This window comes from Equus caballus, chromosome 8 (assembly GCF_041296265.1).
Source record: "Equus caballus isolate H_3958 breed thoroughbred chromosome 8, TB-T2T, whole genome shotgun sequence".
In the NCBI taxonomy this organism is placed as follows: domain Eukaryota; kingdom Metazoa; phylum Chordata; class Mammalia; order Perissodactyla; family Equidae; genus Equus; species Equus caballus.
In genome coordinates this window covers 21,134,267-21,162,227 of record NC_091691.1, presented here as the reverse complement: position 1 = coordinate 21,162,227, position 27,961 = coordinate 21,134,267, and the positions used below count along the sequence as shown (strand labels likewise).

The following is a 27,961-nucleotide window of genomic DNA, read 5'->3' as shown; positions in this document are numbered from 1 at the left end:
CGGTCTGGAGTTCAATCTCAGCTCCGCCCCTTGCTAGCTGAGTGACTCTGGGCGCACACATCGCTTAGCCTCTCCAGGCAAGATGGGGACAGCAGCGCCCACAGCTGCTAGGGCTGCTGAGAGGAGCAACGAGACAATGCGCGTGCCCTCCTGAGGCCGGCCCCTGGCACACGGGAAGTCCTGAATCAACAGCAGGTTTCACGAGTCACCTCAGTGCCTGGTGGGTCTCAGTTCTCCCACCTGTAAAGTGGGCTAACCGTGCCCACCTCACAGGGCTGCGGAGGGGGGATCAACGGGAAGACGAACGCAAACAAACCACTGTCTTTATTACCATTATTATTCTACCTGCCGCCGGCTGGGATTGGCCTGCAGCTGAGTGGAGACAGGCACTCCCACAGCTTCGCTGGGCTGAGGCGACACTGCTGTCGCTGGAACTCAATTTATTGAAGGGGCTGCTCTCCCACGCAGGCAGAACTGCCGAGCCGGCGTCTGCCACTGGCCTGGGGCTGCGGGGGGACCAGGAGAGTCCCTTACACAAACATTTGCCGACAGGTGCATTTGGGCCTGTCAATGGCTGTCGATAGGATGGGCTCTCCTTCTGCCCATCAGGATCTGGGGACTTATTGAGTCGTGAGCTTGCAACAGCACACTGACCCTGCTTTCTCCCATTCCTCATTCGCCTTGGCTCGTCTATTCCCCAGCCTTGGACTGAGGGCCCGGCCTGCGCCAGACACTGTGCCAGGTACGGGGGCCCAGGGAGGAACTGACTCGTGACACGGATGAGCACAACGACACGGTCTCCATGCTGGGAGGGACACCAGGGAGGGAGGTGGGGGAGAAACACCCTGACCCCACTCCCCTCCCCTCCCCGATTCCCGGCAAGGCCTCCCAATGACCCGTCCTGACTAGAAGCCAAAAGGCACCGAGGCCACCGACACTGTCCACACGGGTCAGCCTCCCGGCACGGAGTAGGTAAACAGGGCAGGGAGTGGAGGGGCGGACGGGGGCACCCAGCACAGGCTGGGAGGGGACAGGGCCCAAGCCCCCGCGGCCGGCCCAGCGGAGGGCAGCTCTCTGGAAGCCCGGGGCTCTTACCGTGGAAGTGCTCGGCCGTCTTCCGCCGCAGGGCCTGCAGGGTCACCTCGGAGTCGGCCCACTCCAGGACCAGCCTCCGGCCGTACAAGTGGGTGCTGTGACACAGGGCGTTGAAGGCTCTCTGGGGACGGGGGACAGGAAACGAAACAGTGCATCAGCTGAGACCTCATTGCAGATGCTCCCTCTGCCCTCCTCCTGCCTGCCGGCCTTGAAAACCTGGAGGCAAGGTTGCGCCCTGGTGACACCTGATCTCTGGCGAGGGTGTGGGAGCCGTGGGCACATCTATTCAATTAGTGGGGTACGTTCCCAGGGACAGAGCTGCAAGTGACTGTGCGGTCAATATATCTGCTGTCAGGGCCTGGGCCCAGTGGGCACCTTCTATCCCACGTTACATCCGATTGGGGGTGGGCAACCCCATTAGCCTACTGGCCTCCCACCCGGCTGTCAGGGGCAGTGCCACGTGAGAAAGCTGAGCCCTGAAGCCGCTCGATGACGACCACGCAGGCCCCTCCGTCTTGCTTGGTGGCACTGTCCTTCGCTAGCCCTAGGGATTCTGTGCCCCATCTCTCCTTGCCACCCTCGGCCTCCTCACCAGCCCCTGCCCTCCTGGCCGCTGGCCTGGGTGCCGCCACGCGCTCCTCCCGCTGGCTCTGTGCTGTTCCCGACCTCCCCACTCTGCCTACTGCCCTCTTTCTGGTTTTTGTTTTCCAACAGCTCGATTGAGACACAATTCACACACCATACAAGCCATCCATTTGAAGGCACAATTCAGTGGGTTTTAGTGTATCTGGAGTGTGTAACTGTCACCATATCGATTTTAGAACATTCTCATCATCATCACCCCAGAGAAACTGCGGACTCATTAGCAGTCGCTGCCCCGCCAGCACCGAGCCACTTCCCGCCTCTAGGTTAGCCCCTTCTGGACCCTTCACATCACTGAATCCTGCAGCACCGGCGAGCTCCCCGTTCAGCACTGCTGGGTCTCAACCAGAGCGCTGCGCGGGGGCCCTTCCTGCAATGCTCCCGTGGGGCAGAGGCCATGGCCGGGAGCGGCTCCGGAGTCACCTTGCTTGGGCAGGGCGGGCTCTGAATTCTCAGCTCCAAGAGCCCGGGCAAGTTAAACGCATCTCCCTGGCCTCAGTTTCCTCATCTATCAAACAGGAGTGTTATGGTGCTCCAACCTAAGGGTTCTAGAGAGGAGGAGGAGCTAACAGGGAAAGTGCCTGGAGCGGTGTGGGGGCACAGAGTAGGCGCTCAATAGATGCTAGAATCCATTGTGTTGGCGCCATGGGCTTATCACATTTGCAAGCCCCTGCTCGCAGCAGGAGGCCTCCGGTCAGCGCAGGGTGTGAGCAGGGCCGGCTCCGGGTGCTCGGCAGCACGCATGGCGCACAGGGGCGGCTGCTTCTCCGCTTCTGGGCTCCGGCACGGGAGGAGGAGCTGTGGGGTTTGTGCCTCTTGCTTCTCTGGTGCCGCAAGCAGGCCGTGGCTACCCCGGAGGGTTCGGGACTAGAACCAATGCAACTCTGGCCGTCAATCGCAGCCTGACTGTCAGGGGTTGGATTGTGCCCCACAGAAGAGATGCCGAAACCCCAAAGCCCGGCACCTCAGGGTGTGACCTTATTCAGAAACAAGGTCTCTGCAGGGGTGGTGAGTAGATTAAGGCGAGGACACCGCAGCAGAGTGGGCCCTAATCCAGTGGGGCCGTGTCCTTCTGAGAGACGGCCGTGCGAGGACACAGAGACAGGGCGAGTGCGCGTGAGGACGGAGGCAGAGACGGAGCAATGCCAGCAAGCCCAGGATGCCCGCTGTCACCAGAAGCGAGGAGGAGGCTGGAACAGACCTTCCCTCAGAAGGAACCAACACTGCCGACGCCTTGATCGTGGACTCCTGGCCCCCAGAACTGTGAGAGGACACATTTCTGTTGTTTGAGGCCCCCCGTCAGTGGTACTTTGCTTGGCCTCCTAGCAAAATAACACAGTGACCGTGGGCAAGCCACCTGCCCCACTAGGAGCCTCGGTTTCCTCATCTATAAAATGGGGCTGACTGCGGGACTTACACACAACAAGCCCCGTGGGGGGCGCAGGGCAGATATCCCATAAACAACGGCATCTGAAGCGCACACTGGCGGGAGGCGGTGGGACATGCATCTTTTTAAAACGAGACGCGTGGCCAAACTGAAGAAGCGCTTTGCTCTCTTCTGTGTTTTTCTGAGAAGGGCCAGGTGCAGGGAACTTTTCTCTCTCTTTTTTTAACTTTAATTTAAAAACTCTTTCCGACTGCCAGCAGAGCCTCTGCATTTTTTTCCATGTGGATATAAAAATGCATCTGGACTCTGAGCCGAAATGGCCCATTCAGAGCTTTAAAACACACGCGTTCTCAGCTGGCGAGGCAGAGAAACAGCCTGATTGCGGGAGCTGGGGTGTGGAGACGGGGGAGAGAAATTTGTCGGGAGTCTGGCGTGGCGGGTATTCCATCCTGGTGCCAGGGTCCCCGAGGAGCTGCAGTCCCCGGGACACGCTCGGGCGGGGGCGGGCGAGGGGCTGGAAGCCAAGCTGACGTCAGAGGAAGGGACTAACAGAGGCGGGGAGGGGGCCCAGGAGAGATGCCCCAACCCCGGCCTCCCTCTCTGATTCCAGCGTGTTCTTTCTTACCCCTGGAACCCCGTGCTCCATTCCTGTGCCACACAAGCCTGGCGAGGTCTCCATTCATCCTAGGAGCTGCTGACAATTCCTCTCCTGGCCTCCCTCTGACATCAACCTGGCAAATTCTCATCTCCTTCTCTTTGGAAGGGTTCTTCACCTCATGAGGTGAGGTGGCACAGCAGCTAAGACTGAGGGCTCTGGACCTCGGCTACTTTGGTTCAAATCCCTGCTCCACCACTTGCAGGCTGTCTGCTCTTGGGCAAGCTGCTTAACCTCTCTGAGCCTGTTTCCTCATGTGTAAAAGAGAGGCAGCAGCAGAGAATGGATGGGAGGATTCAAGGAACTATTAAGTCTAGCACAGAACTGGCTGGCACATAAGAGGTCTCACTCAATGTGGGCTGTTACTATTATGTATGCCCTCAACTCGACTCCCCATTATTACGCTAAAGAGCAGGAACAACGGTAGGTAGGACACAAAAGCTCTTTTGTATGTGAAGTTAGAGCAGAATATGTGGTTCTCCAAAAATAGTTCTAACCCCTGCAGGCTAATAAGCAATCAGGGTGCCTTCCTGAGTGCCCACTGCCTGGGTGGCTGCACTGTGGTGGTCTCAAACTGTCGTGGGCATGAGGACAGTGATTCGAGGCTAAAAGGGACCCTAGATTGAGTGCTGAGGAACTGCGTGTCCTGAACAGAGCCGAATGAGGCCTGTCGCACTGGGGCGTCCCGGGAGGCAGGGGTGGGTGTGGAGGAGGACAGAGCCGGCCCTCGGGGCTGCAGACTCCTGCAGGGGGAGACGCTGAGCTGCAAGGAAGGTCCAGGCAGCAGAGGGGACGTGCAGCCCTGGCTCCTCAGGCCTGAGGTCTGCCAGCAGCTGCTCCCTGGTCTGTGCCACACTTGGCTCCACCGACGCCTGAGCCACCTCCTCCCCAGAAAGAGCCGTCCTCCACCTCTGCCCAGGCACGGGCTCTGCTGCTCTACAGCCCTCGGCCCCGTGCATGCTGGGGCGCTCGCTCGGGGGCAGCGCAGGGCTGGGGGCTCGACAGAGGGGGCAGGGAGTTGCTCCCGGCCGTACGCTTCTCTCCCAGTCCCACTTCGCTGCCTGTGTCCTCCCACGGAGCCAAGGGCTTCTCCTATCGTGGATCGTGGGTCGCCTAGTCCCATGACCGCCACCTAACTCCCATCTCAACCACGGGAAAACCGAGCACTGGCCACCTCCCTTCCTCCTTTGCCTTTCAGGTTCTGTATGTCCTGTCTCTGGGCCTTTGTAGCGTCTGCGCCAGCTTGGAAGAGCTCCCTGGTCACAGCCGACTTGCAGGCCCCGCCGTCCTCACACAGGCTGCAGCCAGGGGTCCTCCTGCGCCCTGCACGCGGGCTCCATCCTGGCACCTGCCCTGTAACGCCGCTGTGTGCTGCTCCCCAACTCGACCTCGACCCTCGGAGGGAAGGCCCTGGCCTGGCTACAGTTAGCACAATGCTCCGGACAGAGTGCGCTCAGGGAACATTCTGGAGCAAATTCCTTCACTGAGGTCCAGAAAACACGTCTCCAGACTGGCAGGGGCAGTCAGGTTGGTCCTGGTTGGAGATGGACGGCTGGCTTAGGCGCCCCGCCACAGTTCCTTCACACTCTGGGATTCAGACCACAGAGCCGCAGGGCGAGGAGCACGTCTCGCCCTTGACTGTCCAGATGACTGGGTTGGTCTGCCTCTTGGTTGGGACGAGACTGATGCACACAGTCTTGGGTCTGGCAGACACGACTTTGGGACCTCGGGAGATGGGAACAGGCACCGTGCCACCAGGACCTGGGAGACCACCCAATCGCCTGATTGGGTCGCTGCAGAAACCTCAAGATCTAGAAGGAAGGCTCAGTGCATTCTTCCGGCCAAGAGGAGAGGGTGGCAGAAGAGGGCACCCCCGCTCTCTGGTGCCACTTCCTGCCGTCGCCTCATGGGCCGGCACTGGTTACTCCTGCTCCTCTCCCTGGGCCCACGCTCTGTGCTTGGGCTGGCCCCCATAGGCTGGATAACCAGGCCTCCCTGCCCTCTGCTTTCTATTTAGGTTAAGCAAATGGGAGACTGCAGGGGGTTCTCTCCCTGCTCCCGGCCCCAGGACCACAGCTCCTGCCAGCAGCCCCTCCTTGACAGTTCTGGCTCTCACCTTTCCCTCCAAGCAGCCCTTTGGCCTAAGGGTGGTGACAGCTCCCACTGTCACTGGTGTCTGGGGGCTTCACTATCCCTGGCAAGTAGTCCCCGAGCCCTCCTTACCCCTCCATCAATCTCTCTTCATTTGAACCATCTGGGGGTGGAGTCTGTGTCCTGACCCAGATGGCTGCTGAAGTCCCTGTGCCTTGACCTGGGGCAGATGGACTTCCTGCTTCAGATAGCAGGTCTCAGGCCTGGCTCTGCTCAGAGAACGTGAGGCCCGACAAGGACTGCTCTGAGTCCAGAGCTAGCCCTGTGATCCGGTTCTCTGGCTTGGCTGTCCTGGAACCCCGCCTCTCTGATCTCTGACCTCACCACCGACTGCGGTGCCCAGAGCCCGGCCTCCCGCTGCCTTCTGTGCTCTCCCTGGAAGGAACTCTGGGATGGCGGAGGGGAATGACGGTCGCACGCTAAAGAGTGAGCAGGCCTGGCGGCCACCTTTACAGAACAGACAAGGCGCTGGAAGGCTGCCAGTGTGGCACTGGGCCTGACCTTTCCGCGGCTCTCCCTGGAGACAGACCTTCTACTTGTGGCAACAAAGCCGACTCGGTGCTCTTGGGAGGGCTCCTGTCCCAGGGGCTGTGGCTCCCGGGATTGCTGAGGACGGCTCCAGCCTTCAGAAGTCCAGGGCACTCTCTCGGCTCCTTCTGCTCTGCGTCTTGCAGAGTGGGAGGCCTGCGTCTCTCAGCAGACGCCACTGCACCTGAGCACGGACCACGCCAACCTGTCCCAAGCCATCTGTGCCCCTGATGCCTGGAGGAAGTGTGACCTGAGCTGGCCAAGAATGACCACGTGTGCCCAGGAGCACAGAGACTGAGCAAAGGGAACAGGAGCACCGGCCCCAGCTGGGACCCTCAGGGGTCTGGCTCCTTCTCTCTGCCGAGGTAGTGGGAAAACAGGGGCATGTCACTTCTGGGAGGAGGGTCTGCCGTCCCGGGATGTGCAGTGTCAGCTCCCCTGGGGGGCCGTCCTGTGCTCTGAGAAGAGATCCTGTTCGTCCCTGTCCCCCTGCTCCCAGAGCCCTGGAGGCAAGTGCTCGACAGCCCGCCAGCTACTCGCGGCCTCCACAGGGCAGCAGGGAGGCAGGAGCTGGTGCTGGAATAAGCCGGGCTCTCTGCACAGCAGCAAGTGGCTCCCACTGTGGGCCTCACTCAGCACCTCGGTCCATCCCAAGTCATGATACCATGGAGCCAGGGGGAGTTTCTAAGAGAAACCCTCGGGGCCCCATTTCCAGGCTGTCGTGTCCAAAATCTTTCAGACAAACAGACATCTCTTCCATTCACTCACTCACTCAGCTCCATCCAACCCAATTAAACAGCTGTGGAGGACCTACTCTGAGACAAACCCCAAATTAGGGGACACAAAGGTGACATGCCGCCTCTGACCTCTGGGTGAAATAAGAGCCACCAGGAAAAGACGGCCGACCCCAGGTAGCCAAGGGTCAGAAGTGATGAGGCAACGAGGCGGTGTGGCCTGGTAAGGGCTCGGGCTCTGAGGGTGTCATGAGGTGTGGCCCGGGGAGAACCTTCTCTGAGTCTTCACTTTCTCAACTGCAAAGTGGGGGCGCTTCAGCCTCCTGGGGCTGCCGGGAAGAACAAACACGATCACAATCAAAGTCACGCGTCACTGAACGATGGGGACACGTTCCGTGAAATGCGTCGTCAGGCAATTTCATTGCTGTGCGAACACCACAGAGTGTGCTTACACACACAGAGATGGCAGGGCCCACCATACACCCAGGCCGTGTGGGACTCACCTCCCGGGACCACTGTCACATACGTGGTCCGGTGTGGACTGAGCCGTTGTTACACAGCGCATCATTGTATTCATTTCACCCAGCGCCTGGCACACAGTGGGGGCCTGATGCCGGGGACCTGGATGGTTGCCACTGGTAGCATAGTTTTTTAAAAGTTATTACTAGTGCTAATGGAAGGGAGAAAGGTCGTCCAACTCAGCTGGGCTTGTCGCCTTTCCCTGGTAAGTTGTACTGCCTGCCTGATAAATCTGAGAGGAGGACACTCGAACCTGAGTCGTCCTCAGGACAGCGGAGCCCCGTCCCTCCCATTTGACCTCACAGGGGCTGGCCAGGCCTCAGTGCACACAAGGGTGGAGGGAGGGACGCAGAGAGCAGAGGGGTACGTCGTGGCGCTGCTTCCACCCTGGCCATGAAGGACGGGCACTTGCTAGTCTGAGGAGGGTGGCTTGTCCTGATCCCAGGTTCTTAGTCCATAAATGTGTTAGCTGAGCCTGAGTCCCTGCCTTGAAATGCAAGGCTCAGGATTCAAACACATTTTCTTCTATCCCTGGGCTCTGATGATGGGAACTACGCAAAACTGTGCAACTGGAACACAGGTACGTGGTACACACCTAACACACATGCCTAAATAGGAAAGCGGGGACAAAACCCTAAATCCCGAATTTGCTTCCAGTTAACATTTCAGGAGACAAAGAACAATGGAGACCTAGGCTTCAGACCACAGCCCCTCGGGCCCACGGGGCCCAGGACACCGAGCTGCCTCCGCTTCCCTGGTGCTGGTGCCACGGCCTGGGGGAAGCATCGTCCCACGTGATCTTCACCATCACTGCAGGGGCAGCATTACCATTTCCCGCTGTGGTGTGAGTGACCTGGGGTTCCAGATACGAAGCCCTCGTCCACGTTCACGCAGTGGGAAGTGGCAGCTCTGACCCCACAGGCCACGCTGTGAACCCTGTGCAGCCCTGTTGGCCGAGAACACGGGCAGCCAGGATGCCGCGTGCACATGGACTCCTCACTGCCTCGGGGCACTGGCCCCTTGGAGCGCGGCTGCCTTATCACGGGGCCCCACGGGGACTCACTCTCCTCCCTCCTTGCGGTTGATGAAGGAAACGTGTGTTGAACACACATCGCTGATAATCTGAAGGCGACTGTCCTTCACCGTGGGTGCAGTGTGGCCCGGCACTGTGCTGGGCAACGGGTACCCCTGCCTGAAGAAGCTCGTCTGGCTCACTCATCCCACCTCTGTCCCCCCCAGGCCTTCTATGGGTGGAATCTGCAAGGCAAAGACCATGGGTGCAGAGAGGCCTAATGTGAGCCTGTACGAAACACTGAGCATTACCCCAACAGGGTGGGCCCGGGCCATGTGTCCACATGGCTCCTCTGCCCCCTTCTCCGGCACCATGCAAAAGTGAGAAATGAGAGGGGAGCCGTTAACTGGTACGACCCTACAATTAGAGCCACGGCTATTCACCACGGTGAGAACAGCTCTGCCTGCCAACGCGAGCCGCCATCGAGTCTCCCTACTGCCGGCTCCCCCCCAAGTGTTTATTTAAGCCAACACATTGCTCTGCTAATTGGATAACATTCCATGTGAAAATAGACCTTTTAAAACAACAGCAGCGGCGGCAAATAAAAACAGCTGCACTGCAAAAGTACAAAGGCGCGGCGGGCTCGGGGAGGAGGAGATGTGCGTGCACGGGAGACATTAACATCCTGGTTTCAGGCTGCAAGTCTGTTCTCTGTGTTCTTTCCTTTCCGTGTCGCCCTTCCTTCCTTCCTCCGTGACCAGCCCGGTCTGGGTGAAGAGAGAGGACGTGGCGGCTTCTCCATGGAATCCCAATGGCTGCTGGTGGCCTCTCGGCCAATGGGGATGGGCACACCTTGCTGGGAAGCCAGCTCACCTGCCCAGGTGGAATCTCTTGGGCTCGGGAGGGCTGGAAGGAGACGGAGTGTGTGCTGGCGGGGGCCTGCTCCTCCTCCGGGGGCTGCGAGGAGCCGAGTTCATCCTGGGCTTGTTCCCAAGATCTGTTTTAAGGACCAACTTCTTAGCTTCCTCCAAAATTTCTCTACTTGGCGAGTCCTTTCCTTTGGTGAGAGGGGGCTGGGTGAGAGGTGACGGGTGTGGTGGAAAGAGGAGGGGCTGGCACAGCAGAGCTGGCATGGAGCTGGCACTCAATGCAAGTGAATAAACGAAGGCAAGGAGGGAAGACGTCCTGCATACATGAGCTTTGGAATCAGATTGACACGTGCAGTTTTGCAGCTCTGCCCAGCACTGGCTGTTTGACCCTGGGCAAGTGACTTCATCCCTTTGAGCCTCAGTTTCCCCACCTGTCAAATGGCCCCCTACCACCTATCTCCTGGAGTCCCAGGAGGATTAAAGATTACACAGGCAAATGCCCAGCACCGTCCCTGCTGAAGACAGGCTTGTAGAAGTTGACAGTTTTTATCAACGCCATGATGTGGCCCTTCCAGAAACATCATCAGGGCCTACAGAATCCTGTGGCGCCTGAGACACTACAGATAGCTGTACACACAGGCACAGACCCAGGGCACCCAGGGGAGACCAGCGCGGTCGGGGCGCCTTTGAGTCCTTGACTTCTTGTCCGCCGCATTGACCTCTGTCCCGCTCCTGTCCACCACGTGGGGAGGCTCTTTGAGAGACGCGAGTCACCACACCTGGAGGTTTAGATGATAGGGTGCCTTCAGAGGGACCGATGTTTACTGCCCGGGACATGGGGGGCTGGTAACTCTTCCTGCGGGGGAGAACATGCCAGCTCCTGGAGCCCGTGACGAGGGTAGAGGCTGGGTCCCACCTCATCTGGCATCTCAGCATCAGAGCTGGGTCTGGGCTTCCGCTCAGTTCCCAGGGCTCTGAGCAGCTGCACGGAGGGAGCGCAGCAAATGCCTGGAGGGACCAGGGAGGGAGTTATGCAAATCTCCCGCCATCCTGGGGCCGCTGCAGGTTGGGATGAGACAATGCGTGTACGGTGTACATGTCACATACAAAGCCGGTGCATTGGTCGCAGGAGCCTCTGGCTATTGTCATCAGTTGCCTGGTTACTCTGAGCTCCGCCACAACAGCCTTCGCAGAGCCTCATGCTAGGATTCTCTTTCCAGTCTGGGGGTGTGTGCTTGACCCAGAGGGGCTTGGCAGATAACGGAGTGCCCGATGATGTGCAGGGTGGAACATGGTGTCATGCAGAAAGGTTGAGACTCAGAATCCCTGGGTGCACGGAGGCACATGCTTGGGGCCTGAGCAGAGACAGTGGTGACAAGGGGATGACTCTGGGGATTGATCGGAGCCTAATTCTTCTCTCCTCTGCCAGCTGTCGAAGCGGACCAGTTGATGCCCAGGGAGGAGCACTGTACTGGGAGTCCCTTTCGTCTTTTCCTCCCTTCTCCTTTTTCCCCATCCGAGGACTGCTTGGGGCCCCCACAGGAGGCTTACATCTCCAGGTCCAAGCTGCTGCCAATGCTAAGAGCGACCGACTATTTATCTTAACGGAGGGCGCCATGACAGGAAGTGGGACAAAGCCCTTGGTGAGGGTTCCAGTGGGTCAGGGTCAGTCAAGCTCCGGGAGGGGTTTCTAAAGGAGGACTCCTTCCCTAGAGTGCTTCAAAAGGAGGACCACGTAGGGGGAGCTGGCCCCGGGAAACTGGGGCTCATGGAGGTTTCCCCGCCAATCCTGGGATTCCCATGAATTCCTTTTACTGAGCAAAAAAGATCTGCGGGGTTTGTCACTCAATCTCCCTGTGCAGCATCGCTCTCCTCTTCAAACTCACGCCCACCCTTGAGCTAACTAGATATTTACAATATTCAGAATTCTATTCACCAATATGCAGTGCGCGCAGCTCTACGGGTCAGTGGAGAGTGCTAAACGTGCCACTCGGAAGACAATCAAGTTCTTCAGGCAGACAGGGAGAAGGAGAGGAGAAGCAACGGCAGCTTCTTGGGAAGCAAAAAGAGCAAAGGGATCTTTGCAGGAGAGAGGCGCTCCCGGTCGGTTCACTTTGTGCAAGACCAGCTTGTACGCTGGCGGGCACAAAGGGCCCTCGGGCGCCGCATCACCTGGGGCAGAGAGGGGGGATGACGGGGCCAGAAATAGCTCCGGAGCCAGGCTGCCGCCTGCTGGAGGCCAGGGGCAGGAAGAGCCAACCCGGAGGGGCTGAGGGTTGAGTCTTTGGTGTCCTCTGCCCTTTCTCCTCCTGGAGCCCAGAATCGAAGGCAGGGAAGGGATGGAGCAGGGTAGCCACCTCCATAAATCACCAGAGGGCTGTGCTGGGCTTCAGAATTAACATCTGCAGCCCGGCGTTGGGTGCCGAGCGTGGTCCAGTCGGGCCTCAGCGCTGCCCCGCCTCACTGAGAAGCCCCCTTCTGTTATTACGACGCTGGAACACAAGCGTACCGACTGCGTCCCGGCAATGGGGCGCCTGGAATTTCAAGGCTGGGAGCCTGCGCCTGGTCTGACCCCTAGACCCCAGGAGCCGTGTCAATTCTGCCACCAGCCTCGGCTCTGGAGAGAGGCCGCTGTGTGGAAGGGCGGCTTCCAGCTGAAGGGGCTCTGGCGCCGCCATTTCTCTCGCTCCTTCCTCGTCCCGTCTTTCTGGATCGTCTCCATTGCTGCCACTATCGCCACCCTCCTCCTCCTCACGGCTAACAGAAGAGCCCACAGGGCGGACCCTGTTCTAAGATCATCTCCTCACCCAACAACTCCACGGGGAAAATCCTGTTACTGTTGTATCAGCGGGGAAACTGAGGCACGCAGACAGGAAGTCACTGGCCCACAGTCACACGGCAGGTAGGTGGCAGTGCTAGGATTCAAACTCACACTGTCTGGCTTCAAAGTTTGGACTCTAACAGCTGGCCTTGATCCTGGCCATTAATGAGACACTGCTTAGGGCCAGGGAGTGAAGCCCCCCCTCCTCCCTGACTCACAGGCTCGCGCAGGAACCCTCATATGAAACAGACGCCAAGGGTCCTACAGCCTCACTGCCCAATGCCCCGGGAAGCCCAGTGCTCGACGGAAGGCAGTGGAGCAGACACTGCCTGCACTCCCCTTCTCTCTGTCTGCGGGTGAAGGGCCAGCCAGCTCGGAGGGGACCTGGACTCGTGGGAACAGCTCATTTGTCTTGAACACTCTGCCAGGACTGGTGTCAGGGTTTCATGTGCACCAACTGCCTTCACCCTGAAGGTGGGACCTGTTGTCATTCCTGTTTAACAGGCGAGGAAACTGAGGCACGGGGTGGGGTGAGGGAAGCCCAGCTGCCAGCACTAAGAGCCCGGGCTCTGGATGGCTGCCCTCCGTGGCTTCCTCCGAGCCAACGCAGGGACCACTAAGGTGCCTGCCACACTGATGGGAACCAGGGCCGTGAGCCCACTGCACGCAGGGTGCTGCCCCTGCTGTCATGATGGAAGACGCGGGAAAGGCTGCCAGCGAGAAGAAAGAGGAACAGATGTCCTGACAAACGTGGCCACGTGTCAACAAAACAGGCCCTTGAGTTCAAGACGCTGAGACAAAGGTGGCCGGCAAGGCTCCTCGAGGGCCCGGGGGTGCCTCTCTGCCTGTGCATGTTCCCAGGGCCCACAAAGACACAGCTGTGTCCCTGTGATGTCACCTTCGGCTTCACCCACGGGGCCACTGCAATGCCAACTTGCTAAAGGCCAGTGGGCGTGATGCCAACAACACTGTGCTTTTCCAGAGGATGCTTGTCAGTGGTGGAGGGGAGGCCAGCTGTCAGCGAGGCTGCCCTTAGCTTTATCGTAGCCTCGGGGAAAGGGGAGGCCACAAGGGGGATGGCATCCCATGGGCACAGAATTCACATAGGGAGCCCACGATGACAGTGCTGTTGTCACCTCCCCTGGGGATTGTGACCTGGTGCTGCAGGGGCAGCGACCTCGGACATAGCTGGAACCCCAATCACACCACCTCTGCCCCACATCTGCCGCGGGGGCCAGGGGAGGACCCAGCACATACTGCCAGGATGGAGCCCAGATCTAGCTTCAAAAAGAAAAGGTGTTCTATGTCTCCGAGGAGCCTGGTGGAGTCCTGTACAGGGGCACACACATGGCAGCACCTACCTGGGTGGACCTCACCTGTGACCAACACAAAACAGAAGTCCTGGCCGCCGGAGGAAGGGCCAGGGAAGGAGTTGTCCCCACAGGTTCCCACTGGGGTGCCTCGTGGCCTTCTTCCCAAGCACTGTCCCCTGGATGCCCCACATTCTGCACGGCCTCTCCCCGCTCTGGGGGCTCACGACCGGGGAGCTTTGTCTGCCCTGGGAGGCCTGGGAAACCACGTGCTTCCCCACTTTGCACCCCAGTTTCCTGTGTATGTGACATGCGGGAGTGAGGGGGACACAGAATCGCCTTTGCTTCAAACAGAAAACCCAGGGCAGTCTCTTCCAAGGGTGTTGTGCAAATGAGCAGGGTCGGGGAGAAACAAGAAAACCACACGGGGTGGCGACAGGCCCCGGGCCTCAGCTCACCTTCGCATCCTGCTTCGTGAGGAAGTCGACAAAGCCGAACCCGCGGTGTGAGCCTGTCCCGGTCAGCTTCTTCGGCAGGCGGACGGTCTTGAGCTCCCCGAAGGTGCTGGGGACAAAAGGACACGGGAGGGTCAGGACTGAGGCCTGCAAAGGGGGACGTGGCAGGACCCATTCCCACATGCTAATCCCTTCCGTCAGAGAAGGAAAGCGCTTGCAGGTGTGTGTGTGTGCACACGCACGCGCGTGCACACACACACACACACACACACGCACCCACACGTCAGCTCCCACTGGCAGCACAAGCTTTGGGGCATGAGTGGCGTTCTCCTTCCAGGCCCTGGCCATCACGCCGGGCAGGGAGGGAAGCATCAGGCTGGAGACGCTGCTGGAGAATTTTCAGCTCCTCTGACAGCTGGCACACTTGTCCCCCTCTTGCCCATGCAGGTAAATCTTTGGCAGGGGATCCAGCCTTGAACATGCACGGCCAGGGCCAGGGGCTGCTCCCGTGCGAGCTGGGGCCTCGGACTCTGGGTCAGCAGGGTCTCCTGACCTGAACCCGCCTCCACGACTGAGCTGAGCATGGGGAGCCTGCCCTGAGCAAACAGGAGGAGCCCCTCTCCCCACGGGCCTGGGATGCTTTCTCAGTGCTCCGCTTGCTCGAGTGACACGCAGCTACTCCATGAACCCCACTCCCCCCGCCTCTGGGCTTTCGTTTGATGTTGGCTAAGCCAAAGTCAGGCAAAGCCCTGTGGGAGGAAATGGCTTGGCGCTCCTGACAGGGATCAAACAGGTAAACAGCGCTCGGCCCATCCCCGGGCCCTCCCTGCCTCCTGGATAAACCTCTGAGCAAGTCCCGGACAAAAGGATGGGACCTCCAGTGCTGTCTGCCTCACTCCCCTGCCCCAACCCCATCCTAATGTCCATTTATCACATATATACACACAAATTGCCGCCAATAAATATTTGATGTGCATGGCATCTGAAGAGAGGTATTATTTTATTTGAAAATCCATGCACACTTGCGGGGGTCTGGGCAAGCACACGCGCACACGCACGCACGCACACACACACAAACGACAGTCTAGGAGGCTTCAGGGCCAAAGACCGATTGGGTAAAAAACACGGTAAAGGCCGTAAGCTCTCGTGAAATGATATAAGCTAAATCCGAGGCGTTAACCCGCGGCCCTGCCAGCATGACCAGGCATGTGCCAGCCCAATTTCCGAAGGCAGGACGGTGTGTAAATGCAGCATTATGAGTCCTCAAAATGAATCTGCACGTCTCCTCGGAGCTCTCCCTAGCAGCTCCGCTCCCCCCTCCTGGGGCCTCTCTGAGCAGGCCACAGAAACCGGGCTGCTGGCTACAAGGCCAGCCTCCCGGGGAGGGGAGGGGCTGGGCTGGAGAGGACGCCAGCGGAGCCCTGTCAGTCTTTCTGGCTGCCGGCTGAGGCTCCAATTCGGGGGAGGGCCTTTTGGGGCCCAGAGGGCGGCACGTGGGGACAAGCAAGAAGGTGAGGTGGGAGAGCCGAAAGGAGCCGAGCCCGCAAACCCTGCTTTCTTCTGCCACCTAAAGGCCGATGCGGCCCATGACAGACACGCTGCCTCTTTACGCATGGAGCCCGGGCCTCTGCCAGGGCTGGCCTTGGATGGGCAGGGCACAGGAGGGATGTTTTCTTGTCAGCTCCTTCAGATAAATGGTCCTTTGGCTCTAAGTTCTTCAGAGAGCCACATGGACTGCAGGATCTGATGGCCATGAGGACCAGAGTCTGAGAGCATTCAGACCCAGTGTGAGAAGGCTGACAGGCACAGGGTGGCCTCAGCCAGCACCTGCTATGTGCAGGGCCATGCTGGGCGCTGCAGACACGGACATAGACAACCTAGGGGTGTGCTGATCTCTCTGCTGCTCTCCACCGCCACCCCAGCCTCCTTTGGGCCTCGGTGTAACTGTGGCTTGCTCCAGCAGCCTCTGCCGGTCTCCCCGTGGCCGGGGGAATGCCCCGCCAGCAGTCAGGGTGCACCGTGCTCCCCTACCAGGGCATGGTGGCGTGGACACCTGTGCAGCTCCCCGCCGTCCCCTGGGGCTGTAACTCAGCTCCACGAGATCAGAAACCACATCTGTGTCGCTCATGGGATCTGCAGCAAGCAGCCAGTGCCCGGCTCAGAGTGGAGGCCTGAAAGCATTTTTGGGATGAACACACAAGCGAACAGTAGTCCTGGAAGGTGCCTTACCTGACGTAGAGGGCTGTGGGGGACTACACACAGCAAGCCGGGGAGTACCCGTGAATGGCACCACTGTCAATTATCAGTCTCACCACCCCATCTTACAGATGAAGCAACTGAGGCTCAGGGAGGCAGCAGCTTGTGCCAGTAAGCAGCTGGGCCAGTCTGTGAATTCAGCAAGGCTGATGTCAAGCTGGAGCTCACTCTCTCTGCTGCACCAGGCTCCATCCCCTTCAGTTACCTGGAGGGGGCTGGCCACTTTCCGGAGCTGGGGTCTCTTTCTTTCTGAGGCTTGGCCCCACATGTGGGGGTGGCTACCAATTCCTTATGTGGACTCTGAGGGGTCCAGTGACTTGCCTAACACCCCAGGGCGAGGGAGGCCGACTGAGTCCCAGTTCCTTCCACCCACACTGCGTGCAAACCTCCTGTCTTTGCCCAAAGGGGCCATAATCCCGTCCCTTCACGGTCTCAATGTCCTCTGCTCGCATTTCTTCTTAGCAGTGTCTAGTTTCCAGTGAGCCAGGCTATGTGTGGGTGTGCATGTGAAAGAGAGAGAGAGAAAGACTGTTGCAGTTAATTCCTCCCTCTCTGCAGCCCACTGCAAGCTGTGGATGCTCCGTGCATGGTAAGCAGCTGAGGGTCCGGCAAAAGGCGAGGAAAGTAATTAAAAGGTGGAGAAAAAAGCTGAGGAGGAGAGGCTGAAGGAGCTGGGTGTACGTGGCCTGCAGAAGCGGCATTTGAGGGCTCGGCAGGGGGAGCTGTGAGAGAGGGGTACCCTGGATCCATAAGGGATCTCGGGCAGGGATCAGGGAGCTGGGCATCCTGTGTCAGGCAGCTGGGAGGCCGTGCGGAGGTCGCAGCCTGTCTGGTGTTTCCAGACAGTCATCTGCACCGCAAACGAAATGCTGTGTCCAAAGATGCCGGTAGCTTAAAAAATCCCATTATTCTTCAGGGCTCAGGGAAAGGGTTCTGGTGAGTTCATTTCCCCTTCCTTCTGAGAACAGGACAAGACAGAGCTGGAGCTTACAGAGCAGCTGGAAGATTAGGGTTAGATCTTAGAAAGAACTGCCGATGTCTGTGAAGCCTTGCCATGAACAGCTGAGCTTTCAAGACACCACCATTGCTGTCAAAACCCCAGCGCTTGCAACGTGCTGGGCCTTTTACATACATGCTTGCCTAGGCGCAGGAACTGTGAGCCAATAGTGCTCCTGCTTCCATTTTTACACATGAGAGAGCCAAGGACCAGAGAGGCAAAGTGACCTGCAGACGTCCCACAGCCCAGGACTCCAAACCCAGGCGAGCTCTTCCCACTGATGCTCAAGAACAATGCTGGGAAAGTGGACGGCTTTGATTGCTGGTATAACTGAGTAGGAATAATATAAGGCCAACACCAATGATCTCAGAGAGATATCGAAAGAGAATTAAAAAAAAAAAGGGTTGGGGGAAAAAAAATCAATGAAGTACCTTTAGCTCCTTGGAGATAAGCGATATATATAAATACCAGCCATTACTAAGGCTCTTATCTGACAGCAAAGTCCACGGGGCCATTTTTAAGAGCAGCTTCCTAAGGAAGTTCTGTGTGGACCCTGTCTCCTGGGGGCAGAGGCCACCGCCTGGGCGAGGCTGGGCAGGGCGCCCAGGGACCAGAGAGGGAGGCAACTCACGGGGCGCCCAGGAACACCCCCCGAACCCAGACTGGGCTCGGGGAAGGAGACGAGCACACTCCCCACTGTGTAGATAATAGAAACCACAAAATAGCAATTACTGTATCAGAAACTGTGAATAAAGAGGACACACCGGGCTTTTAAACGTGGCCTCCTTCCCTCCCCCACCTCGCTCACACTTCAGTAACAAACTCACACCTCACTTTTCCAATTATTTCATTCACCTCAGGTTCACCAATTACTCCACCATGCCGCAGCCCCGCCCCTCCCCACGCCACAGCGCATCTGGAGGCGGATAGGTGGGTTTTCCACCACTGGACTTTTTGAGGAGGAGGGAAGCAGAGGGGGCTAGCGGGATGGGGGGGGGATGGGGGGGGGAGGGGGGGCGCCGAGGTGTTGAGTGAGGAAAGCCAATTACGCCGAGCCCTCATAAACAAGCCTGGGCATGCAAACTGTGTTTGCACACAGGCCCAAGCACAGACACAGTGTGTGTATGCCCTGTGCACATGGGGACTTCACCCTTGGCACACACTGCATGCCCCAACTGGACCTGCTGCAGCCCTGGCTGGCCACTGCTCGGGGCTCTGGCTACTGAAAAGGGATGACTTGTCCCATCTCCCCTGAGAGAAGTGAGGGGATTGGGGAAAGGAGTCAGAGGAAAGGTGAGGGGGAAGACAGAGAACCCTCCAGAGATGCTGAACTGGACAATTCTGCAGCTGCTCTGGTGCCTGGGTTTTAGGGCTTAATGGGCAGGCTGGGAGGCTGGCCTAACCCTCTAGCCTGCATGCTGACACCAAGTGAGGGTCAGGTACACCCTAGGCCCCTCTGCTCCCAGGACACAAGTCCGTATCACTCTCCTACATGGGTCTGTGGGAGGAACCAGAGCCCCAGCAGAAGAACTGAGGCACGTGGTCTGTTGGCATGACTTCTCTCCACCTGTGCTCAAGACACGGCTGAGGGGAAAAAAATCAGCTGCCACCCAAGGGACCCAGAGTCAGAACAACAGTGCCGTCTCAACAAGATGAATGGGCTTTTGGTGATAAGAAAAGACCACAGGTTTCCTTCTGTTTCTTTTAGACGTAAGAAAAAAAGGCTAAAGGTAAAAGGCATTAAAAAGCCTTTCAGACATTCCACCAATTTTCCAACATGCATTTACACACACGCGACGTATCTGGCCATTCCCCGGGTGCCTTCAGTGCTACGTGTCCCATGGCGCATTAAGTATCTGCTGTACAGGGTCTCACAGCAGCTTTATGAGCCGGGCACTGCCATTCCCATCTTACAGATGGAGTAAACTGAGGCTCAAAGAAGTCTCCTGATTTCTCCAAGGTGAGTCATTACCTACCCCAGGAGTGAAGGGACAGCCACGGTCCCCGAGCTGGGCTCCCAGCAGAAGGTTTGTCCCGACCCTGTGCTTTTGCTCACTGGAGTTGACACGAACTGTCCTGTCTGTCAGCTGTGACCAGGGCCTCCTGTGTGCCAGGTGCCCGGAGGGAGTCCAGGGTGGGCTAGACGTCCACCCAGTCCTCAGGGGACCCTGGCCTGGGAGGGAAGAGCCAGTGGGCAGGAGCAAGCCTCTCTGTCCCACTGGCCCAAGAGGACTGTGGGATAAACCCATTCTCTCCACCGCCTAGGGCCACACTCAGGGCTTCTCAGCTTGAGCCCTGTTCTTGCTCCGCGCCCACCGTCCTAAAGCAGGGCCCACAGGGCCTCATGGGCCCACGGAGCAGTTCCTGCTGGGTGAATGAACGTGGCAGGTGGCAGCTGCTTTGCCCGGTGTTCCGTCTCGTGTCCTCCTTTCCCTACAGTTGCCATGTGGCTAAGGGCCCGGCAGAGGCAGGGTGGAGAGACAGACAGGCTGACAGGACTCCTGGGACAATCCCCTCTCCATCTATGACAGGAGACGTCTGCAGTGGGGGAGGCTCAGGACAGGACCCAGCATCCACACAAACCAAAGCCTTCGTCAAGGCAGCCTTGTCCAATCCTCCAGCCTCACAGATGGGAAACGGAGGCGAACCAGCCACATGTGCTTTCCTTCCGCTCTGGAAGCCACCAAATTTATGTCTGCCTCAGGACCTCCCACCTTGCTCTTCCCATCACCTGAACTCTCCCACCTAGATATTCCCATGATCCACTCCTTGTCACTCACTCTCAGCCCAAATGCCACCTTCTCCGAGAGGCCTTCCGCAGCCACACTATTTAACAATGCTCCTCCACCCTGCCAGCCACTCTGTCACGTCCAAGCTCGGTCTGAAAATGCTTATTTACTTGTCTTTCCCTCCCTGTTCTAGAAACAGAGAAAACATTCCAAGACAGCACGGTCCCTAGTCTCTGTTGTGGCTGCAGAACTGAGGACTGTGCCTAGCACAGAGAAAACACCCCACACGTGCGGTCAGTTCACAAATGCACCATTTCTGAGCCCTCCCTGTGTGCCAGCCCATCCTTCCCAGGATCATCTCAGGCAATGCACATGCTGCTGTGGTCGCACAGTCAGGTTTAGGGCCAGAACACTCGGTTAGTCTGTCCTTAGGATGCTCTTGCAAGGACTACAACCACAAGTTAGTACAGGAGTAGTTGGCCCCCAGGGGTCAACGCTCCTTCCAAAGGACCCCATCTACTCCTTCAACGGCAGTGAATCAGTAACAGCAAGCAAAAAGGGGGCCGACTCCACTATCTACCAAGGGACTCGTGCCGAGACAAGGTTGTGGATGGTATCTGGCTTGGCAGGGGAGAAAAGACACCGTTCCCTCCCCAGACAGCCCTGGCCGAGGGGCAGACGTGCACAGGGCCACTCTGCGGGGTGGGACCTGCAGCTCGCTGTGTCCACGCCCAGAGGGCCGTGCTGGTGAGTGTTTCACACCCCAGGGGGGCTGCTCCACCCAACGGCAGCGCCGTGGGGCCAATCACAGAGGACATTCAGGCCAGTTGCCTCCACGCGTGTTTGCTCTTGCCCTCTCTAAAGACGGCCTTTTAGGTTGCACTGTTCCAAGTACCCACCGCTCACCGTGGGGAGAGCGCATGGAGAACGGCAGCTGTCACCGTCAGCGCAACACTCCCTTTCATTTTTGCCTCCTAGAGGATGAAGAATGGCCTGGTTTCCAAGAAAGCGAGGAAGGAGGTGGGAGGACGGCACTGAGCTTTTCTCAAGAGCCGCTCATGGGGTCCTTTCCAGGCAAGCGAGACACTCTCGTTCTCTAGACGAGGCATCGTGGGGGCGAGCAGTACATGGCGTCTCTGCATCAGTCGGGGCCCGAGTTCCAGGCGGAACCTGCAGACTCCCATGAGGCTCTGGCCCAGGGGGGCTGGCATCGGAGATGGAGGCTCCTGGCCTGGCTTGGCCGGGTGACCCTGGCTGAGAGAGAGAGAGCAAGCTGTCTGAGGGAATGATGAGACGTGCCAGGGCCAGGTCAGCAGAAGGGACAGGATGCTGGCCCCCAAGTCAAACACCTCCGGGGGCCAGACAGATGGCAGCAGAGAGCCAGGAGAGGGCGCCAGCTGGCACAAACGGTCCAGCTGTGTGGTTGTGTGGCCCTGGACCAGCAGCATCAGCGTCAGCCAGGAGCTGGTCAGAAGTCCAAAGTCCCACCCCCGTCTCTCCGACTCACAAGGTCTGGGGTGGGCCTGGCAATCAGGTTGTAACAAGCCCTCCAGATAAGTGTGCGTCTGCTCCAGCTTGAGGACCACTGCTCTGCCAGAGGGGGCAGGGACCACTCAGCTGCAGTCTTCTCTGCTGCAGACCTTGTCAGAGCCTGTAAGATGTTAGGTGCTTGGAGGAGCTATCTGGAAGAGTGAGGGAGAAGACACAGTGTTTCTCAGATTCACTGGGCCGCTGGACTCCTCTTCTCCCCAGATGAAAAAACCTGTTAGCATCTCTCAGGACACTGGTATTGTGAGGCACGCAGTTGGGAAATACAATCTGGGAGATGAAAGGGAAGTCTGGCAGCATCCCGCGGGCCTGAGCACACACGTGAAGGACAAAGGCCTTGGCCTTTATCACTCAGGCGATGCCTCTAATTCTCCGGAGACCGTGCGCAGTGGCAGCTGCTGCAGAAGGGGCCTAGTTTTGACAGTGAGGGGCCGAGTCACAGCATCACTGGAAAATCTAAGTTTGGAGGCAGACGTGGGCTCTCATCCAGCCCCGCAACGGATGTCACCTTTCTGAGGCTCGGGTTTGTCACCTGTAAAATGGGAATGATCACCCTAGCATACAAGGCTGTTGAGCCCAGGGTTCCTGGCATACCTCTGGAAGGAAAGAATGGAAGCTGTTGTGTATATGCCCTTGTCCATTAGAAGCATCTGTATCGGCGCCCAGCAAGTGACCCCTCCCAAGCCCTTACGGTGTTTCAGGTCGAAGTGGAGAGGGAGCAGTCTGGCCCTGCCTCGAGGACCCCAGGGGTTTCCAGGAAACAGTTGAGGTAAGAGGGCCAGATATGACTTTGTGATTCTTGGAGCCCTGAGAAAATCAGTTCTCCATCTTACCCACATGTCCTGCTAGTTTTACAAGGTAATTGGAAGAAACTGTCCCCAAGGAGGCATCCCTCAGCCAGACCCAGGCACCTCTGTCGGTCCTCCCTCAGGCCGAGCAAGCCCACTGGGACAGCTCGCGTTCCCTCCTCCTTTAGGAAGGAGGGGATCAAGACGTGACCTCTGGCCTGGGGCGCGCGTTCTGGTCAGCTGCATGCCTCTGCCGGAGCGAGTTAATGACATACGAGGCGGACGCTCTCTCCCACTTTCTCCCCCTCTGGTCTTCAGCTGCCTCAAGTACAGCTAATCCCATTACAAGAAAATAAAGTGGATAATTCAGGCTAATGAAATCGTTACAAGAATGTGGCCAGCCAGAGGTGGACATTCAGAACCAATTTAACACCCTTTGGTGTTATCCTCAGTACAGGAAATGTTTGAGAGGGGGAAGAAAAAAATTAAAAAGAAAAAAAAAAAAAAACCCCAGCCTCTCTGCGAGCTTAAATCTGGTTAAAGAATTAATCTGCCACGTATCTTGCTTATTGCTACTATCTCTGTCATGCCCAGCATCTCCGTGGTAACTCTGGAAATAAGAAAAGAGGTGGAGAAAACTCAGGAAGTCACCAGCCGTGGTCAAACTCTTGCCGTGTCTCACTCGATGCCTTCTGCTCTGCCCCTCTCTGCCCCCATGTCACCACCAAACTCAGAAGCCTCTGACACAGGGTTAAACTGCCTGTCCCCCGGGTCTCTATGGGGCAGGAGAAGGTGAGGTGAGCTCCCATACAAACAGAGCACTCAGCTGGAGCCCTCGTCTCGGGGTGGACCTGGGGTGTCGAGCAGGGGACTCTCCTTGCCACTGGCCCAGCTCCTCACGCTGCCTGCTGCCAGGTCACAGCCAGGCCTCCCGAGAAGGCTGAACAGAGGGCGGCCACTCAACGTCTCAGCACCTGCCACCTCCGCTCAGGGCCCACTCCCTCCCCTGCCACATCTCCTCCACGCACAGAAAGGGCCCTGTCAATTGCAGTTCTTCTGGATCCATTTCAACGCTCAGGACTTGAATGAGGACCGCATATCCCGAATCCGGATTCTCCCGAGTTGATTCCCATCAGGCCTCCAGGGCTCTCCCAAACGAGTCATGGCTGTTCTCGCTCCTCAAGCTAAGGGCTCAGTCTTCCAGGATCGAGCTCCTTCTAATGTGGGAACATGGAGGGCAGGTAAACAAGAATAAGGAGGATGTGAAGGGAAGAGAAGAGAGGCCAGATCTTACAAACACAGGGAGAACTTCCGCTGAGCTTGTATGGGGATCTTAAGGGCTACATGTGGGGAGGTGGAAAGTTCCAGTCACTGGGGGATTAGAAAACTCCCTATTGATGGTCCCCCCAGTAGGAGTGCCACGCACGAGCCACAACCACCAACAGCGCCTTCTCCTTAACTGATCAAGCAGGAGGCATCCTGGGAGATTCGAGAGGGACGACCCACAGCTCATGGCTGTTGAGGTGCACCGTTGCATGTGCCCATCTCACGGCCCCTGGGCCCCATCTCTTCTGACCTCTCCGGAGAAGCACAGTGGCACCTCAACATCCAGACAAGTCTAGGCGGTATCCTGATGGCATCTCCAGAAGGGTGGGATGGTGGTAGGAGCCCCTGCAGGGGTTCAGTGAACCAGAGCCCTCTTGGGAAGATGAATGGGATGTGAGTCAATGCTACCACTTAGGGGCCAAGGACAGAGACGCGGGCCACACAGGGCTCAGAGCAAAGCGAGTTCCACTGTCAACACCACATGGCTCCTGCGGCCTGCACAAGATGCTGTCACTCACTCACCTAGAGCCCAGAGAACCCAGAGGAAGAGGAGAGTCCCCTGGCAGACAGAACGCCACGAAGCCCTGCCCTGAGCTTCTGCCTGTGCCTGTGGGCCAGCCCTTGAGCCGGTCCCCTCGCCCACTGAAAGTCTGTTCACCTTCATACTTTACACACTGCTTTATCTACTGTCTCGTTCCAGAGCAGCTGAGAAGGGCAGAGGGGTTATTACGGCAGGTTCCAGAAGGGCCTCAAGAAGGGGTAACTGACAGCCTCGGACCAGACCAGGGCTCACGTTTCCTGTAAGGGGTCAGACAGGAAATATTTTTGGCTTTGCAGCTACTCAAGCCTGTCCTTCCAGCCTGAAAGCAGCGGTAGGCAATATGTAAATGAGTGGGCGTAGCTGTGTGCCGATAAAACTTTATTTACAAAAGCAGGGAGCCACCATGAGAGCCTTGGTTTGCCAACCGCTGGATTAGACCAAAAAACCAACACACATTACAGTAACAGGGCAGTGGCTGGGGGCTACCAGGTACGGAGGCGACAGCAGACACCCAGACAGCTCCAGTCGGTGCCCCTGTGCTGCAGCCTGCCCAGCGGCCTCTGCCCAGGTAGGAAAAGACATTGCACATTTTAGAAAGACCTCCCTTGCACAGTCAACAGAGAGGACTGATGCGGAAAGGCATCAGGTGGCAAAGCCACTTCCCGGAAAACCCCTCGTTCCCCAGCGGTGGAGAAATGAGGGCACTGTGTGGCTGACAAGCTGAGTTATGGCCTGTTTGCACCTAGTGATGAGTGCGGGGCCCCAGAGAGCCAAAAGCCATACATCTCGCTACCAGCCTAGGGACGGACTCAGCACAGAGGCCAATACACGGACCTGTAAACCCAGTCGTCGCCCTGCTAGATGGCAAGGGAGGAAAAGCATGCCAGGGTAGAGGAGGCCACCTCGAAGGCCTTGCATGGGCTGTGGCCTGCTGCATGCGTCTTCCTCGGTGTCGTGCAACTCTACATCCTGTTGTGCATTTCGTTCTCTATTTGTCTAGGGTCCATCTCCCCTGCTGATTGTGGTCAGTGCCCAGGGGAGGGCCAAGGGTGCCTGGTGTGCAGCAGGTACTCAGAACCAACCGTCTGTTGACCGCTGCCCGACAGTGTTACGAACGGAGGCTTGTCTTTTCCTGGCTTTTCTTTCTGGTCCCCCTCATGACCCACGTCCTCAACACCAGAAACAGGAAACAGAGTGGAGGGGACCGGCGTCTGCTGAGGGCCCACCACAAGTAGGATGCCACCCTGGATGCTCCACATTCAGGGCCCAGAGCAGCTGCCAGGTGGCAGCGCTCCCAGGGTGCTGTGACACTGAGGGGAGGGATGTCTAGGCTCCCAGGGCTTGCGTCAAGGGCTGTCTGACAGTGCAGCACACCGACTTCCTCCTTTACCACGTTACGCCCCACTCCAGGCAGAGTAACTCACTTCTGCCCTTGAACCCACTCCTCAGGTTCCAGCTGGAGCCTGCCAGCCACTGGAAGCCGTCAGGCAAACGATGGACGAAGTGGAAAAAGAGGCTGAGGAGATGATGACAAACATGGAGAGCAGCTTCTGAAGTGCTTAGCATTCTAGAAGCTTCTGACACCTGTCATTAAGAGGAACACTCCAGACCTCCTGCAGCATTCGAAAGCCCACTATGGATGCTCTTCACCCCCTTGGCCAGAGTCCCAAGCAACCACCTGAGTCGGGAAAGGGCAGAGAGTGCAGTTACTGTGTCTCCCCAGGAGGCCCCACGCTGATAAGTTACAGCTGGGGAGTGACCACTTTTCTAGCCCAATGGGGCTCAGACTGGGGTGTGATCACCGACAAGCCTCAACATCTGAGCTTCCAAAGTAAGCCAGGCCTGTGGTCTCCAGGGGTTGACAGCCGAGACATCTCCTCAGAAGATTCGACAGGCAAATCCACAGCGTGGACCACTGGATGCAAGGCCCTGGAGGCCCTCCTAGGGGCCTGGCAGGAGACAGAGGACCAGAGATTCACGCTGCCGAGCTTGCCAGCGCGCAGGGGGAGGGGTACACTCGCCCCACTGGGACAAACACTATTTTTAAAAGTCTGGGAAAGAAAACAGCAATAAAACAACTTGGGCTCAGGATGGCTGGCCAGTTTTAAGACGCAGGGAGAGGTGGAAATGGATCTGTGAGGGGGAGCATTTGTTTGGGGCCAAATAACCCGACACAGAACTCGATTCAATTACAGCAGGGAAGAGGATTTCGAATCGGATGGTCCATCAGAAACCAAGGCCCAAAGGGGTCTGACTTGGGCCATGCGTGGTCTGGAGTCCAGGACGGAGAGAAATGGGTTCTGGGGGCTGGTTTTTGGCTACAGGAAAAGGGGTGGGAGGGAGTCTGCGGTGTGTGGATGTGAGAGCTGGGGTGGGTCCTGCCGTCGGTGTCTTGGTGTGTGTAGGTGGCAGGGCTCTTTCCGTGACAAGAAACTCAATTAGGGCCGGACAGGAACTGGGGTGTGGGAAAACCAAGCAGCCCCAGGCAGAGGTGAGGAGGAAAATCAACAGTCAGAAGGGAAGGGGGCCCCTCTGCGGCAGCTACTGTTTATCTCATGAGCGAGTTAAAGAGCATCATTTGCAAAGTTCGCGGGGAGGGAAAGTAAATTATCGTGTCTCTGGCGATGCACAAAGCCCAGACGAGCTTTATCTCTCCGCTCCCTCTGGCGTGCAGGCGAGGGGCTTCTGTGTGAATGTGGCGCCTCCCTGTCCCCACCTCCCGCTCCGTTCCATTTGGAAGGTGAGGAAGTGTGGCCACAGCTCTTCTGAGGCAGCAGGCCTGCGGAGACGCGCGCCTTGGGGTGGGCGTGGGGGTGGGGGGACCATTGTTAGAGAAAGATAATCAAAGGTTTTCACGCCCTCGTGGGGCAGGGAGGGAGATCATTAAAACCAGACTTGGTTTCTCTGGCTAGATTCGAGCCCTGGGAAATGGATGTGCTTCCCACGCCCCGGTGGGGAGCGGCTCCTCCAACAGCAGGGGTGAGGTCGCACCCCATGTTCAGGGTGGCCACCACTCAAAGGGGGAGGGATGGGAAGTCTGGAGGCGCAGACAGTGTCGGGGTTACAAGCACAAGCTGGGGGTGTCAAGCCCCCTCCTCCCCTCTCTGCCTCAGCCAGCTCGTCTGTAAGATGGGGTGATGGTACCCGCTCCACAGAGCTGTGGTTAAGGCCCAAGACCCGCGGCCTGTGGTATAAGCCCTGGTCCGAGTCCAACGGCCTGAGGACCAAGAGCACGGATGTCCGAGGGCAGAGGATGGATGTCCCAGCTCAAACAGAGAGCAGATCCACAATGGAGTGGAGGATGTGACCCAGACTGGAGAGGGCATCAGCTTTCCTCGTTTCACCAACTCAAATGCTGCTCTCTTCCAGAAACACCCTCACAGACACCCGGAAATAATGTCTGACCAGCTCTCCGGGCGCACGGTGGCCCTGTCAAGTTGACACGGAAAACTAACCACCACAGGCTCTTTACAGAAGTTCGACGACCCCAGTTCCACACCAACCTCATCCCCAGCCCAAGCCCCCTCTGCTCCAAGGCGCCACGCCACCACTGTCCGGTCTCCCCCCGGCCATGTCCTGCTCACGTCACCCTGAAAAC

At 58.0% G+C, this 27,961-nt stretch overlaps 1 protein-coding gene across 4 annotated transcripts in view; it reads right to left on the bottom strand.

Annotated features, from left to right (window-relative positions):
* The window catches only part of RBM19 (RNA binding motif protein 19), a 129,418-nt gene that overhangs the window by 17,800 nt on the left and 83,657 nt on the right, over positions 1-27,961 (bottom strand). For all 4 annotated transcript variants that reach the window (XM_005612586.4, XM_070275444.1, XM_023647108.2 and 1 more), the window contains exons 22-23: positions 14,182-14,287; positions 1,096-1,216 (exon numbers count right to left, since the gene is read on the bottom strand). In XM_005612586.4, the coding sequence (XP_005612643.1) occupies positions 1,096-1,216; positions 14,182-14,287 (227 nt within the window). The remainder of the gene's footprint in view (positions 1-1,095; positions 1,217-14,181; positions 14,288-27,961) is intronic.